The sequence below is a fragment of the Fonsecaea pedrosoi genome (genome assembly GCF_000835455.1).
Source record: "Fonsecaea pedrosoi CBS 271.37 unplaced genomic scaffold supercont1.6, whole genome shotgun sequence".
Lineage (NCBI taxonomy): Eukaryota > Fungi > Ascomycota > Eurotiomycetes > Chaetothyriales > Herpotrichiellaceae > Fonsecaea > Fonsecaea pedrosoi.
Window position 1 is genome coordinate 2,910,322 of NW_013550610.1, and position 14,199 is coordinate 2,924,520.

Consider the following 14,199-nt stretch of genomic DNA (forward strand, 5'->3'; position numbering starts at 1 on the left):
AAAAAGCATTTCTTGCATGAGAAGACCTGTCTCGGTATTTAGAGACTCGAAGCATTTTCTCCCGATATTTGAGACTTGCTACTTATTGCCGATACACCGAAAATCGACCAGGAGCGAACTGACAAAAGTTGTTCAGAAATTGCTGCCTGCATTGGTGCCAGCAACAAAAACAACCAGAATAGTGGCATATCTTTAACCAGTCACAGTCAGCCATGAACAGCATGGACCAATGTGGACCATAGGGTTTTGTTTTTCGAGTGCAGTGATGGAAAGATGTCACGTACGTCGCTCCAGCCATGAAAATCTCAATGGATCTTGCCTTGATAACGACGGAGACTATCGCTATGAACAAACTGGCCGCGACGCCGACAACCACGATCCGCGCCGTCATGTTCTTTTGTGCGCTGCAAATCACCATGGGGATGAGCAGGAGAAGGATCAGGAGGACGGCAATGAGGAACCGAGTCGCCCGTGTCAACGCCGAGCTGGTACAGATGTACACGTTGGGATCCCTCGAGACGTTGTGGAATGGAAGCTAAGCCGGGACAAGTGTCCTTGTAGGTAAGCAAATGAGCGGGTCAGACGGTTATTGTCTACACAAGCCGCTTTTGTCCTCGACGAGGGCTCACCTCTCTAAAATCTTTCCAACAGTGCATGAGTCGATCCGCCAGCCAGGACTCGACTCGGGCAACAGCGTCGTCTGGCAACGGTGCAATGCTCACCAAGTCCCTGGGCCGGAGAAGGTATGCTGTCTCGTCCCTCGCTAAGCAAGCGTTGCCATCGACCCAATGATCCAAGCTCGAAATGTCCCGGGTTTTGGCAGGCTCGAGGGACAGGATCTGCCGACTCCTCTCGATCATCGAATCTGAACCACACACTCCCTCTTTAGCAAAGCTTCCTCTCCGAAAGTCCCGAGACAAAGAGGGGAGGGGTGAGAAAACAAAAATGGTGTGAACTTGCCATAATCCACCAAAGCGGTATCGATGCGTGATAAGATGGCCTCTCGCTCCACGTTCTTGTCCCGCCTGCAGCTCGCGAGAAAGAGCGGGTTGGGTTCCTGCTGGTCGACCATCTCAAGCTGCTTCTCGAGCGCGGCCAACTTGTCCTGCTTCAGGAGGAGGAGACGAGCCCGCAGGGTCGAGAAGCGACGGTACACGTGGAAGGCGTTGTGCGTGGCGACTAGGGTAGAGAACCGCGGATAACCCTGAGGGTAGTCCTCGACTTGAAGACGGGGAGAATCTATCAGCACTCTATACACACCATCCCCATCTCATTCACAATGAAACGAGTCGTTGTGAAAGAGGCGCCTCGAAGGGAGCAGTGGATTACTTACTCTGCCGATCAGGCAAGTCTTCAGCCTGGGTATTGTGTCTCAGAGACAGAGACCACCTTTGCATCCAGCCTGTCAAGATCCTCCCCATCCCATTCATCTTGTCTTTGATCACTGCCTTTTCTTTTCGGCGGTAATACGGGCGAATCTGACCCCTCTCTTGATCAGAAGCCTAGCTCAGCTGTTCGTTCTGACGCTCTTTTCCTTTCTCTCCCTCTTCTTCTCACTAATTTTTCCTAAACGCAGTCTAGTCATGATTGCTTGATAAGGCAAAGGCAAACTTTCAAACTGCGCAAATTGCCAGCAAATCCGAGTCGAAACTGATTGGTGAGAGATCAGGGAAAAAGGGAAAGAGAGTGAGGCCGTAACGCAACCACGATTATTCCGATGATTGGAGGGAAATGGGGGTCGAGCGTCAGGCAGCTCTAGCTTGCTAGCTGGTCGGCTGACCTGAGGTGGGAGACATGTTTGTGTGTGATTGGTATATATGTACACAAGTACATCGAGTGGAGTGGCTCGTTTGCCTTTTCTTGTTTCATTCTCTTCTGCCTCGCTTTCGCTGCCTAGGACTCAGCCTCATCTACATAGGTACCGAGCAGTCATACCTTGCCGCCACCTTGATCATTACGGACCCAGTACGTATCGTGCGATTCGCGGATCATTTCTCAAGTTATCATCAACGGACCAGACCACCAGTATACTGTACATACTGTACATAGGAGTTTAGTAACTCGGTCCATTTGTGAGGATTTCGATATGGACGCCCAACAATCCGGGTATGTTGGCACTCAGATCCCCAGATCCTCATGTCCACTCCCAGCACGCGCACTTCTGACAAGTCGCACACGCGTGCGGGCAGGGATGAGAGCCCCAGGTTCCGCGTCGCCGACACGGGCGGTCGTCCGTACATCAAGCCCTATAGCTTGGTGAGTTGTCTCGCTCTGATGTACCGGTCGACCGACCGACAGACAGACAAGCCAGTCTTCTCGAAAAGTTTCCAAATCTGATCGCTCCGCCGTGGGGTAGGTGAAGAAGTACCGACCAGGCGACCAGGTCTATTTCACCGTGCCGGGCTCGAATCCCCGTGTCCGTCAGGGTCCGTACACCGTGCGCTCACCGGCCGGGGAGGGCAAGTACATCCTCGTGGACGAGGGCGGGAAGGTGGTCAATGGCGGCCAGGCGGTCAGCGAGACGGATCTGGAGGATGCTGCTGCTTAGGAGACAGAGAGACGAGACAGACAGACTCATGCTCTGCCGGCCCTCAGGGGAGAACGAAGATATGGAGGATGATAGTAATGAGGCCGAGTATATGTGGGGTTATGGCTCGTGCTCAGAAACCTCTCTACCAAGAATACAGGATGCAGGTTAACTACACAGGGACAAGACTTCCACTGCTGGCTCCATGAGATCTGAACCAGGTAACCGGACTGCGCGAGGATATTACTTGTTAGGACTAATAACATATCGAGACGTAAATCCCAGCCGTTCCGCCTCCAAGAGACCACAGGCGGACAGATCAGTCTACACCCCCCCGGACTCCTCATCTATAGTGGTGCGTATGACAAAGTTCAAGGCCTGCCAGTTCTCGGACAAAACCCCTGCTCTAGCTCCTCGCATGGGCGAAGTAAGCCTGAGAAGAAAGGTCGACATGGTGTCCTGTTCTCCACGCAGGCCGGAACCAACGTCGTCCGCAGATTTCGGGAGCTGCTTCAAGGACAGCCGGTCGATCGAGGTTGCTTCACTTGTCACAAAGAATTTAAAAACATCTTCGCAGTATTTCCGCCCCTGTGCCACAATGTCGTCTGGCACTATCATGTCGATCGTCATGTTGCGATTTTCGCTCCTTCCACAGACCTCGATATAGTCTGTGCCGTCGTCGTGAATCATGTTGACGATTTTCCAAGAAGGGCGCAGGTCGAGCAGATGGACGTATATTGACACTTTGCCAGTGTTTTGAACCTTGATTGTCAACGTATCTTTATTTTTGACGTCGAGAACGCCGGCATTTACCGCACACTTTCCCTCTGGGGTTTGAAGTTGAATGGAGAACGACTCAGAGAATGGTGGCATTGGATGGCGGTTCTCGATTGCTTCAATTGATTTGTAAATCGCGACATGCTCAAGGATGCTGATGGCAACATCTATTGCGTCGTCTCTGCCGCAGGGCACAGTTGGAAGACACACCAGTGGCTGACTCGACTGGTCTGTGACTTCGTACTCACGACGACTGTTCACGCGGATTTTGAATGCACAAGGTTGGCCGCCCAGATCGTCTTCACAAAATCTGAGAAACGTTCTGGGATTAGACCTTTGGTGCCACGTTTTGATATCGTTGTCCTCTAGGCTGAGTTGTATCATAGTATTCTGAAGCCGCAGCTGAGTGCGAGGCATAGCCACCCAGCCCGACTTGACCCTACCAAGAGAAATGTCTGGGGCGGACGACACCAAGTCCGATGTGAGACCGCGGACGAGACTCGCAGTGACCCGAATATGACTGTCCGATCTGGGATCTGCATTGCGTGCTTCTGTCAATGGGCAAAGTGCAAACTCGTCACCGCGTTGAACGCCGTGCGCATAGCCAGCTCGTAAGCACAGTTGGCTACCTTCCTGGGGGAAGAAAACAGTGCTGAAAGCATTGTCGGCATTGACCAAACGTTTTCCAAACCATGAGAGTGTCTCGTTGCCGAAGCGTCTAGGGTTCTGGTGAGGTACTGAAGCATGAAATCTAGCACAAATGTGCTGATATAGAGCTTGGGTATCCATCTCAACACCCGACCTTCTCAACGCCTTGAGTGCCCGGAGTAAGAAATGTGTGAGCGCGCCATGAAACTTTCCATCATCGAACTCAAACTCTTCAGCAGTCTCGTATGGTCCACAGGCACACAGAGTGGCATAGCCTTCGGGATTGATCAACCACTGAGGGGCCATTCTGCCATCACGAAGAGGCCCCTGGCCCCTGTGAGGAAGGGAGGAATAGGTAGCAGCGATACTGTTGTCGTAGTCTATACTTCTCACCTTTGGTCTGCGCCTGGATCCGTCTCGGGTGACGCCTCCAGAGAAGCAGCAGTCAAGAACTAAAATGACGACCAAGCTCTTGTCCACCATTGCCTTTAAGAGCCTTGCTAGCTCACTTCCCGGAAGTTTCCTCATTCCGTGAGCTTCGTCATACAGGACCAACGCAAACTCCTCCGTCTCAAGATGTGGATCTTGGCTATTTGTTAGGGGAGTCCGACCTGTTGTCCCATGACCCGAGTAATGAATGTATACTGTATCTCCAGCTCTTCCTTGCTCTTTTATCCTCCGTAGCTCGCGAGTGACATTTTCGTATGTGGGTAGTAGGGCAGGTTCTTCCGAAGGGACGTTAGCAGCAGGGTCGGAAGGTTGACTCGCCGTGAAGACTGTGGCATCAATGTGAGGCGCGCTCTCGTCCAGGAATGCCTTGACTGATGTGACATCGTGAACGCAGCCGTTCAAGGACTTGTTGTCGCGGTAGAAGTTGATTCCGATCAACACCGCCCACCCCCTAGGCTTAGTATCTGTCATTTGAGAGAAGTATACCACTGACGAGGGAGTCTTTTGGCAGTGCGAACGGGCTCTGTCTGTGACTGCGGCACTGGGTAATCCGAGTGAGGCTGGAATCCCCAACAGAACTGAATTGATCACTTCAGCTGCTCTGCAGTTTGTCACAGCCTTGGCATGAAAGTGACAATTCTAGCATCGCGGAGGTGATGAGGCACTTTCTGGAATTGAGAAACCACTCTTGTCTTGTCGTTCTACGCCTTTCTGTCTCTGCTGAGGACAACTCTTGGGCTGGTTGCCTCGTCTTCGCGACGGAGGTATGCAGGTGCAATTGGGCCATCGACGCCTTGCTAACTATGAAGTCTGAAAGAGCAGGAAACACATGCACACTTGCAGGTTCACTTCCGAGCAGAACTCCAATAGATCACTCCCTACGCCTACCTACACCTGTTATCGTGGACTCCATGATTCAGAGCCACGGGCTGCGGCTCAACGCCCACGCGCAGGGAGCTTCCCCAATCCGTCCGGGTGCATGAACCGGCTGAGAGGATGCCTGGCTCTGGTGGGGCCACGTCAGCAGCAGGCTGAAGTCGAATGTGATCATGGTATACCATGCCATTTCATCGATGGCTTGTGATCAGCTATCTCAATTCATACATGACTGTCATCGACCTGGGGTCCGTCCTCGCCTGGACTTGTTCACAAAATTCTGCCAGAGATTGTCCTATATGCCATACAGAGTCCATACTGGATTGAAATTATGGAAGAAAGAGAAGAGGTCATTAGGACCCTTGACGGGGAAATTGAAGACATGCAAGAGATCGTCAATAATATTCCTGAGGGTAATCCACTTAAGGCGAAGGCATTCAGTGGACTCGGGAGCCTATTCAAAGAGAAGTTCTACATCACTGATCACGAGAGTGACATTGACAATGCAATTACAAATGCACTGAAGGCTGTCGCTGCGACTGAAGACAGGCACAATCGTCGGACGTTCCTAAATGATCTTGGGATTTATTACCGGGAGAAGTTTTTGATCAGTGACGACTTGCCAGACATTGACAAAGCGGTCAACTATCTCAGGGAAGTCATTGACACCTACTCACGTGAGGATCTGATCCCAGCAAGAGTCTTTAACAGTCTCGGAACGGCTATTGGAGATCGGTATCTGAAAGATGGGAAGGACGCAGATATCGATGAAGCGATAGAGCACATCAGGAACGCGATCAGCGCTACACCCGCCCATGACCCAGACGAGGCAAGACTCTTGAACGACTTGGCAAGTCTCCATGGAGATCGATTTTCGAATAAAGGCGAAAAGCCTGATCTTGATGAGGCTGTCCAGAACGCCCACCGAGCGATTCAGTTGACTCCGGATGATCACCCAATGTATGCGACCCGTTCGAACAATCTTGCGACTCTACTGCGAGACCGACATCGAATCGATTCAAAAGAGGGAGATCTAGACGCAGCGGCAGGCTTCGCGCAACACGCGGTGAGAGCCAATACCCACAATAAGTCGGAACGTGCAATATATTTGAGCAATCTAGCCAACATACTGGGCGAGAGATCTGTGAGAAGAGACTCTCAGGCAGCGGACTTTGACCCTGCTATTGAATACGCGCAAGAATCTGTAGATATGACGGAGAAGGGCCACCCGGATAGACCCAGACGCTTGAGCAACCTTGGTGAGCTCCTCCGACGAAAGGCACTTAAACTTCCAACTGAAGCTGCGAAATCATGCCTCGAAAGGGCTATTGATGCCACTTTCTGTGCAGTAAAAGCAACAAAGACTGATGATCAGGACTATGCTGCACGCGTGAACAATCTGGGCCTTCTTTTTGGTGATGCATACCGATGCAACGGCCGATCAGACGATCTGGACAAGGCGATTCAATATTCCAAAGAGGCCATCGACGGGACAGACGACGATAATCCGGACCTTGCGACGTACTACAGCAATCTGGGAAGTTTGTTCCACCACAGATGTGAGTTGCACGGCCAGGCACGACAGGAAGATCTGCGGAATGCAATGTCGGCATATGAATCTTGTCTTGGGACGTCAAGCGGGTTTCCACTGACTCGCGTACTTGCGGGACAAACGGCTGTGTACCATCTGGCAGCGGAGAAGAATTGGATCAAAGCCGCTCAGCTGCTAGACCAGATTTTAGATTTGCTCCCTATGATCACTCAACCAACCAGTGCTCGGGACGATCTACAACATACCCTTCGACAGCTCTTCGGACTCGCGTCGGTGACGGGTTCTGTTTTCCTGAAGGCTGGGAGATCTCCCGCCAAAGCTCTACAAGCGCTCGAGCAGAGCCGGGGAATCATCTCAAGCCTGATGATGGATTTCAGAGCAGATTTATCATCTCTTGACGGAGAGCATGACGACAAGCGATCTCGGTATATCAAAGTCAGACAGCAAATCACAACTGCGAATAGGTTTCGAGATTCCAGCTTTCTGGAAACATCACCGAGAGACTACATGACACACGATGAAAATATCCGCCGGCTGTTCAAGGATCTATCTGATATCCAAAACGAGATACGACAATGTCGCGGGTTTGGAAACTTCCTCCTACCTCCTTCGGAGAAAGAGATCTCGGACTTGGCTCGAGACGGGCCGCTGGTTTCATTTAATGTTAGCGACTTCAGCAGTGAGGCGTTCTTAGTGACTACGCATGGCGTACAGGTGGTAGAACTGCCTGACCTGAGGAAAACAAATGCTCGGCGAGTCATTGACGCCTGCGCTTCAAGAGGGAACGTTGCACGACGGGATGGATTGCTTTCTATTGGGGGTAAAAAACAAGAACAGCACCTCGTTTCAGATGCTCCGACCGAGTTGTCAACCCTGTGGAGAGTCGCGGTAAAGCCTGTCCTTTCAAAATTGGGGCTTTTGACGGCAGTGTCCACCGAAAAGCTGCCACACATCTGGTGGGTGGGTGGTGGGATAATGGCACAAGCCCCTATTCACGCAGCTGGCGACCACTCCAAGGGATCAACGGAGAACACGCTGAGCCACGTCGTGTCCTCGTATGTCACGACTCTGAAAACACTCCAGCTTATCAGAAAAAGACCCCCAACATGGCGAGGGAAACTCAAGCCAAAAGTCCTTGTTATTTCAATGCCGAACACACCAGACCACAACGTTACGCTCAGCGTTGCAGATGAAGCAGAGGCAATTGAGAAGCATACTGGTGCATGGGCGTGCACGACAGTCTTGGAGCAGCCTACCAAGAAGGAAGTTCTCGACGAGTTCGAGACGTGCACAGTAGCACACTTTGCCTGTCACGGCATTGCAGACTCGGTTGAACCTGCGAAGAGTGCTCTTCTTCTTGGCAGGGAGAAGCAAGAGCGCCTCGCCCTCGGGGATTTGGACACGGTCATCCATGACGGGGTCGAACTGGCGTATCTCTCGGCATGTTCGACCGCGGAGCTGAAGGTGGAAGATCTGGTTGACGAGAGCATCCACTTGGCGAGTTCTTTCCAACTCAGCGGCTTCAGACACGTTATTGGAACGCTGTGGGGTGCAGACGACGCAGCCGCGGTCGCCATTGCAGGGAAATTCTACGCAGAGTTGGCCCGGGAGATGGATTCGGAGGGGTTCTCCGTGTCGCATGCGCTCCACCGTGCCGTGACAGATTTTCGAGGTCGGCAAGAGAATTGCGCAGCGGCTTGGAAGTGGGCGCCGTTTATCCACATGGGATGTTAAACAAGGGCACAAACAGTGCTGTTATCCAGAAAAGCCGCGGATGGTATGTCGGTGTATGCGAGGTTAACAGGTATTCACCCTGTTAAGTTACTCAGCACCCTGAAGTGTATTGTACCTTGTAGAAGGAAGGGAGGATGTTGGACGGACAGTCAAGGATGTATTGTAATCCCGGAGCAACTCTGCTGCTTGCATGCAAGCCTCTGGAACGAAGAAAACTTGGCACACTCTGACAGCGGGTAGACACCCTCTTGGACGTTGGGTAGTTACTTAATAGCGACAAAACGCCTACCAGACCAAATACCGCCAATATTATATTATCGATCAGGATTAGGGGGAGAATGTCATCATATCATGCCAAAGGACAGAATCAAGACCCCTCCCGATAATGGTTGGTTATGGTTACCTTTTGAAGTATTAGTGAATCGCCGCTCCTCGTTGCTATTTCTCCCTTCTCGTCAGACTGTGGTGCCACTTATCCAGAACGTTTGCTCGCTAGATATCCTAGTACTTGTACTTGTAAAGTTTACCGACCTCGCCGAGTACAAAGTACTCGGGTAACTCTACCACGCCACGTCTCCCCACATAGCCCTTTCGGCCAATAGAAGTGGACCTGATCCCCAGTCATGCAGTAGCTCCACTTTAATTCTGTGTAGTTGGAACTTACTTATAAGTATAGGATAAAAAAGCGGTCCAACCCCACTCTAGAGAGCCGACCCCAATTCTTATACTTTTGTATTAAATCGACGAGAACGGCGCTAGGGCTCGTTGGCTTTTCGGAGTCCTTTTTCTCATGACCCAACTTTTCTGCTGGCTTTCTGCCTCACTCGTCTCATCATTCGTCGCTCGGTCTTTTTCCGTTTGCATCCTCACGCTGTGGAGTGACTGCAGCCCTTGACTCCGCATAAAAGCCCTGTATCCTTGTCGCCATCGTGAAAAAGGGACCTGACAGATGATCTGCCGATGGACGGTTCAGGTAATTTGCCCAAAGGTCTGTTGAGAGGCACCGATATGGCATGGTTGAGATTCCGGATCCCAGAGAATGATCGACAAACCTCCTCGAATTTTGTTCACTGGTTCTTCGAGGGCTGTCACAACATGATGAGTTAGATGGCCATCATCGTTGAAGGGATAGATCAATCTCGAAGACTGTCATCACATGGGAGGTGGTGCGCTTCAAACTCTTCTGTGTTGCCCAATGGCTCGGAAAAATTTGAAGCCCATCAAAGTGGGCGAGCATACCGGCCGACCGATTTTGTTTGAACCATGACACACTGTCAGAGCAGGTCCGTTCATAGCATTCGGTGTCACTTCGCCGCTGCAGCACCGTTTTGGTCTCAAACAGTCCTGATGGCCACAAGTGCCTGTGACTTCAGTGGCATTGACCAGTCATGCGGGTCGTTGTTGGGTGGATTCCACATAGCGAAGAATCTCTGCCACATCGGTTTGAAGAAGCACTTCGCAAAGACGTATTCCTGACTCAAAGCTCACGTAAGTTCCTGCCCATGTGTAACGCCCTCACGATCTCCGCTTCACCAATCGAGTATAAATGTCCAAGAATCTGCATAATCTTCGATAGCCCGGCGGTGTTGCAAATGTGTGTAGCATTGACGAAGAAGTCAACTTTTCGAACAACAACAGTGTTGCTGTTCAATGTCGCCAACATGAATAAACCCTGATCTACAGTGGACGGGTGCCTCCATCGAGGCATGTGAGTCTGTCGATCTTGGAGTCGCTCATTTCGTTGATTTCATTTTCAACTGACGTACCGATGTTAGCCCACAACGATTCCCTAGGCATGACACATTCAGAACCCGGAGGTATTTGATCGAGACCAATTGGCTCAGCATCACTGCTGGATCGTCTACGTTTTGTAGACCTGGTGTCGTAGTTCTCTCGATGTTCGGAAGACTGATGACTACAGGCTGAAGAGGATTCCGGCCGTTGTGTACCGCCTCCACTTCTCACGGATGCACTGGTATCGTGCCACGATGGTCCCCTTATGGTCGATGTTTCTTCCGGATCAATATCTTCCAGTCCTCCATGAGACTGAAGGCGTGGGGTAAAATTTCCAAGTTGCGGAGACATTTCGTCGAAAAGACCAATCTCTGAAGCTATTTCCAAGCATCTGGCCGCACACTGTCGCTCTTGAGGTTCCCATTTGACCATGTGGTCGCCAAGGAAGTCGATGAGAGGGTCCGAATCCCAATCGCCTACATACATGATCAGAGTTGAGCACCAGGATTGGCCCCATAGTCGAAGGTCTCTTTCTTTTCCCTTGGCATTGTTGGGGGCCTCATAAAGGTCTGTTTCCTCTCCCGCGGGATTTTCAGGACTTTCCGACAAAGGGAGGTTATAGCCGTATTGCACCGCGATCACAGCAAGAGACCAGATATCCACACGGTTAGTGTAGTGTCCGCCGAGAAAAATTTCCGGAGCCGCATACATTGGAGAACCACAGAAGGTTTTGAGGTCGAGTCTATTCTGAGCGAGTCCAAAGTCTGCTAATTTGACGTGGATTGGAGTTCTAGAGAACACCAGAATGTTCTCCGGCTTCAGGTCCCGATGCGTGATACTCTGGCCGTGCAGGCAGACGAGACCCTCCAAGCATTGTTTAAGGACGCTCACCGTGTCGGTGTCGCCCAACGGAGAAACTTTATGACCTGCTTCCAGATTTCCTAGTGGTAAGTATTCCATCACCAGGAGGGGCTCCGGGTTCGTCGCATAATCGATCAGTTGTACAATATGGTCCTGAAGAGATCAGCAGCCGCAGAAAAAGGATAATAGCGTGCCATACATGGACGAGCTCTTTCATGATTTCAATCTCCTTCTCCCAACCTTGAGGGCGAAAAAATTCCTTCTTGGCATATTCAGCTCCGGTGCTGGCATTGACTACCCTCCACACACGTCCGAAAGCACCAGTTCCCAGTATACTAAGCCGTAAATACAGCGGTCTTTTGTCAGACGGAAGGTCCTCACTCGCGGCTAATGAGGTTTCCGTACTGTGGAAAGCCAGATTGTTGAAAACCACGAGGTGTTCTGGGGGGGCGTCTGCCGTGTATCTCGTCGCGTTCTCTTGATATTCCCTCACGTGTGTCTTGTGATGCCGGGGGAGATGGACGTCAAATTCGAGGCCATTCTTTTTCCACATTTTTACGGTTATTGTGTCGAAGTCAGGGAATATGATCCACTGGAAGTGTCGTCGTAGCTCGTGTTCTGCCTGACGGCCGTAGCTGACAATGAGGCCATTCGTCGAGATATCCTTGATCACCGGGCGTTTTTCGGCGTCGAACGTAATGCAGAAGTGTTGCCCACTGACTCTGTATTGCCCTCTTCTCGAGGTAAGCAGGACATCACAAAGCTCGGGGTCACTACCAAACGTGACCCGGCCCTTGACTTTGGTTTGCTGGTCAAAACTTAGACGGATCCGGTGGTGGTTCTCGAGCAGATCCACAGGAGTGCCCTCGTCTTCCGGTGCTTGAGGCGTTGTCTCACGGCTCGGGCCGTCATCTAGGAGTGCGACGGGTCTCTCATATCGAGAACTGTTATGGGGCAGACGGAATGCATCAGCAGCGAGACCAAATTCGTCTCTGGGAGTGAGGGTCAAGAAAGTATTCATGTCGTCCATGTCTCTTTTGAAAGAAGGCAAGACGGCAGGCGGGGAGAGAACTTTGTTCTCTGCGTTGGACAGACCAGGCAGCATGCCCCCGTTATAACAACCAGGCTGGAAAGGCGGGGACCAGACCAGCTCTAGTGCCCCACAACGGTGCCGCACTGGTGCCTGAGCTAATACTAGCATTTGCCCACAGGCTAAGTTGCCAAGCCACGTGCCAACCAGCACCTCGTATCCTGCCACGTCTGGTGACTGCCCCCGTTAATTACTGTTCAACAATCACGCTTTGGCCACCACAACAGCCTCACTTCTGCCATTACCCTTTGACCACCTACCGCTACCGATCATCTAGAAATGCCCTGATCATGGAGCTTAACCTATTCGCACATGAGGCTCTGCAGCTGACGGTAGAGGGTCTCGGTGATGCAATGTTTATCAACCTCAGAGACCCAGAGAATGAAAGTGCCGAACTTCTGGCACATTTGCAGTTGAGACCATTGACCCCTATCCTTAGATGAAGTGCATTTTGTGCTGACTCGCTCTATGAATCAGAAAACTGTACCATCAACGCGTCGAAAGAGATCAGGCTCGGTCTTCATACGGAGCCGAACCCTACTCCCGCTCCAGCTCGTTCTCTGCCACCCCTGTGATTGACGAAGAAGAAGACAGTCGGGAGTGCTGGCGAGTCGAACAGGAATCCTACAAAGAGCTGGTGGCAGATGGTGGCCGGCCATCTCATCCACTTAGCTTTGGAATTGACGAACCGAAAGAACCGGGGGAGTACAAGGACATTATTTGGTTTTGGCGCTGTACTTGTGGGTATTCATGCGCATACACCGGTCAGCGAAACAGATGGAAACAGTTCCGACAGTTTCAAGATCAGATGCGGAGATTTTACGTGCCGCGAAACAGATTCCAAGAGTATAAAAACACCATCCAAAGAAGTCAGGCAGAAATAGCACACCAATGGGACCTTCGAGTGCTTGAAGACCGACACCGACAAGATCGACTGGAGGACTGGAATGAATTCCGAGCCTTCTATTTCCGAAAGCTCAAGCAGGCCGAGAGGCGAATTGAGCCCGCAAAGCAGGAACTGGCACTGGATGAGAAAGCGTGGGCAGATGGTCGAATACGATTCTACGATGCTATCGCCGATAGCGACGTCGTATATGGCCGGCTAAATGATATTATCGCGTCGGAACACGAGATTGCTAAAGCGAAGTCGAGAGTGGAATCAGCCGAGAAGGCATCGCAGGCAGCATTGAGCAGGTCAGACACGAGAGCGGTGGAGATAGCGGAACAGGAACTCTTCGCAGCCAAGGCGGAATTGGAAGCGGTTTCTGGGTCTGACGAATTGAGGAGACTCCGTGATGGCTACGATCTCATAATACTCGAAAGAAGAGTTCGAATTGCGCAAGGTCACCTCAGGGGGCTTGAACTGGATGTCAAAATGTGGACCACATATGTAAAGTGGATCGACGATCAATATCTAGCTATCGCTGCTGAATGCGGACATCCTGTCAACAATGGGAACCCTTCATTGGGCGAATCTTTGTGGAATGCCAGAGATGAGGAGACGCGAAACCTGCGTCCTCGACCACATCGGCGTGATCCTGCTCGATCAAAGTCTGTCCTCGGTTCGAATCACTCGTCCAGGATATCCAAACCCGACAAGACAAAGCCGAGTCGACGACACAATACACAGTCATCGTGTTCTAGCGACCCAGAGCCGAGTATGATTCAGAGTGCTGTGGGGGACGCGCAGCCACCGCGTCGAAGCACCCGACTACAGAATCTCCACGCCAAAAAGGCCGCTCAAGTTCCCGGGAAGAGCATTCTTGGTCCTGTAAGTCCGTCCAGGGTGACCAAAGTCAAATTGGTGCCAAACACAAAGAAACGGGATATCAGTTCAGGACGACGACCTAGACAACGTGAACAGCCAGCCACCAATAAGGCCCACACGAAACCCAAGTGCCTCGAGCAAAATAACGACGTCCGCAGATCCCGTCCGCGATGACAAAAAGA

At 51.5% G+C, this 14,199-nt stretch overlaps 6 protein-coding genes across 6 annotated transcripts; 3 read left to right on the forward strand and 3 right to left on the reverse strand.

Moving 5' to 3' along the window:
- Positions 1–132: 132 nt before the first annotated feature.
- On the reverse strand, positions 133–1,430 carry Z517_09885 (uncharacterized protein; the record flags this gene model as incomplete). The annotated part of the gene is made up of 5 exons (XM_013425793.1): positions 133–190; positions 285–535; positions 630–865; positions 919–1,239; positions 1,334–1,430. 5 exons carry the CDS (start codon positions 1,428–1,430, stop codon positions 133–135), a joined length of 963 nt encoding a protein of 320 aa, XP_013281247.1.
- Positions 1,431–2,136: 706 nt separating this feature from the next.
- Positions 2,137–2,548, forward strand: Z517_09886 (uncharacterized protein; the record flags this gene model as incomplete). Its single annotated transcript, XM_013425794.1, has 2 exons — positions 2,137–2,256; positions 2,357–2,548. 2 exons carry the CDS (start codon positions 2,137–2,139, stop codon positions 2,546–2,548), a joined length of 312 nt encoding a protein of 103 aa, XP_013281248.1.
- A 303-nt stretch (positions 2,549–2,851) lies between these two features.
- On the reverse strand, positions 2,852–4,873 carry Z517_09887 (uncharacterized protein; the record flags this gene model as incomplete). The annotated part of the gene is made up of 1 exon (XM_013425795.1): positions 2,852–4,873. The coding sequence occupies one exon, from the start codon at positions 4,871–4,873 to the stop codon at positions 2,852–2,854; it is 2,022 nt and encodes a 673-aa protein (XP_013281249.1).
- Positions 4,874–5,609: 736 nt separating this feature from the next.
- On the forward strand, positions 5,610–8,564 carry Z517_09888 (uncharacterized protein; the record flags this gene model as incomplete). Its single annotated transcript, XM_013425796.1, has 1 exon — positions 5,610–8,564. One exon carries the CDS (start codon positions 5,610–5,612, stop codon positions 8,562–8,564), a length of 2,955 nt encoding a protein of 984 aa, XP_013281250.1.
- A 1,677-nt stretch (positions 8,565–10,241) lies between these two features.
- Positions 10,242–12,189, reverse strand: Z517_09889 (uncharacterized protein; the record flags this gene model as incomplete). The annotated part of the gene is made up of 2 exons (XM_013425797.1): positions 10,242–11,312; positions 11,359–12,189. The coding sequence occupies 2 exons, from the start codon at positions 12,187–12,189 to the stop codon at positions 10,242–10,244; spliced, it is 1,902 nt and encodes a 633-aa protein (XP_013281251.1).
- A 350-nt stretch (positions 12,190–12,539) lies between these two features.
- On the forward strand, positions 12,540–14,191 carry Z517_09890 (uncharacterized protein; the record flags this gene model as incomplete). The annotated part of the gene is made up of 2 exons (XM_013425798.1): positions 12,540–12,661; positions 12,727–14,191. 2 exons carry the CDS (start codon positions 12,540–12,542, stop codon positions 14,189–14,191), a joined length of 1,587 nt encoding a protein of 528 aa, XP_013281252.1.
- Between the last annotated feature and the right edge of the window lie 8 nt (positions 14,192–14,199).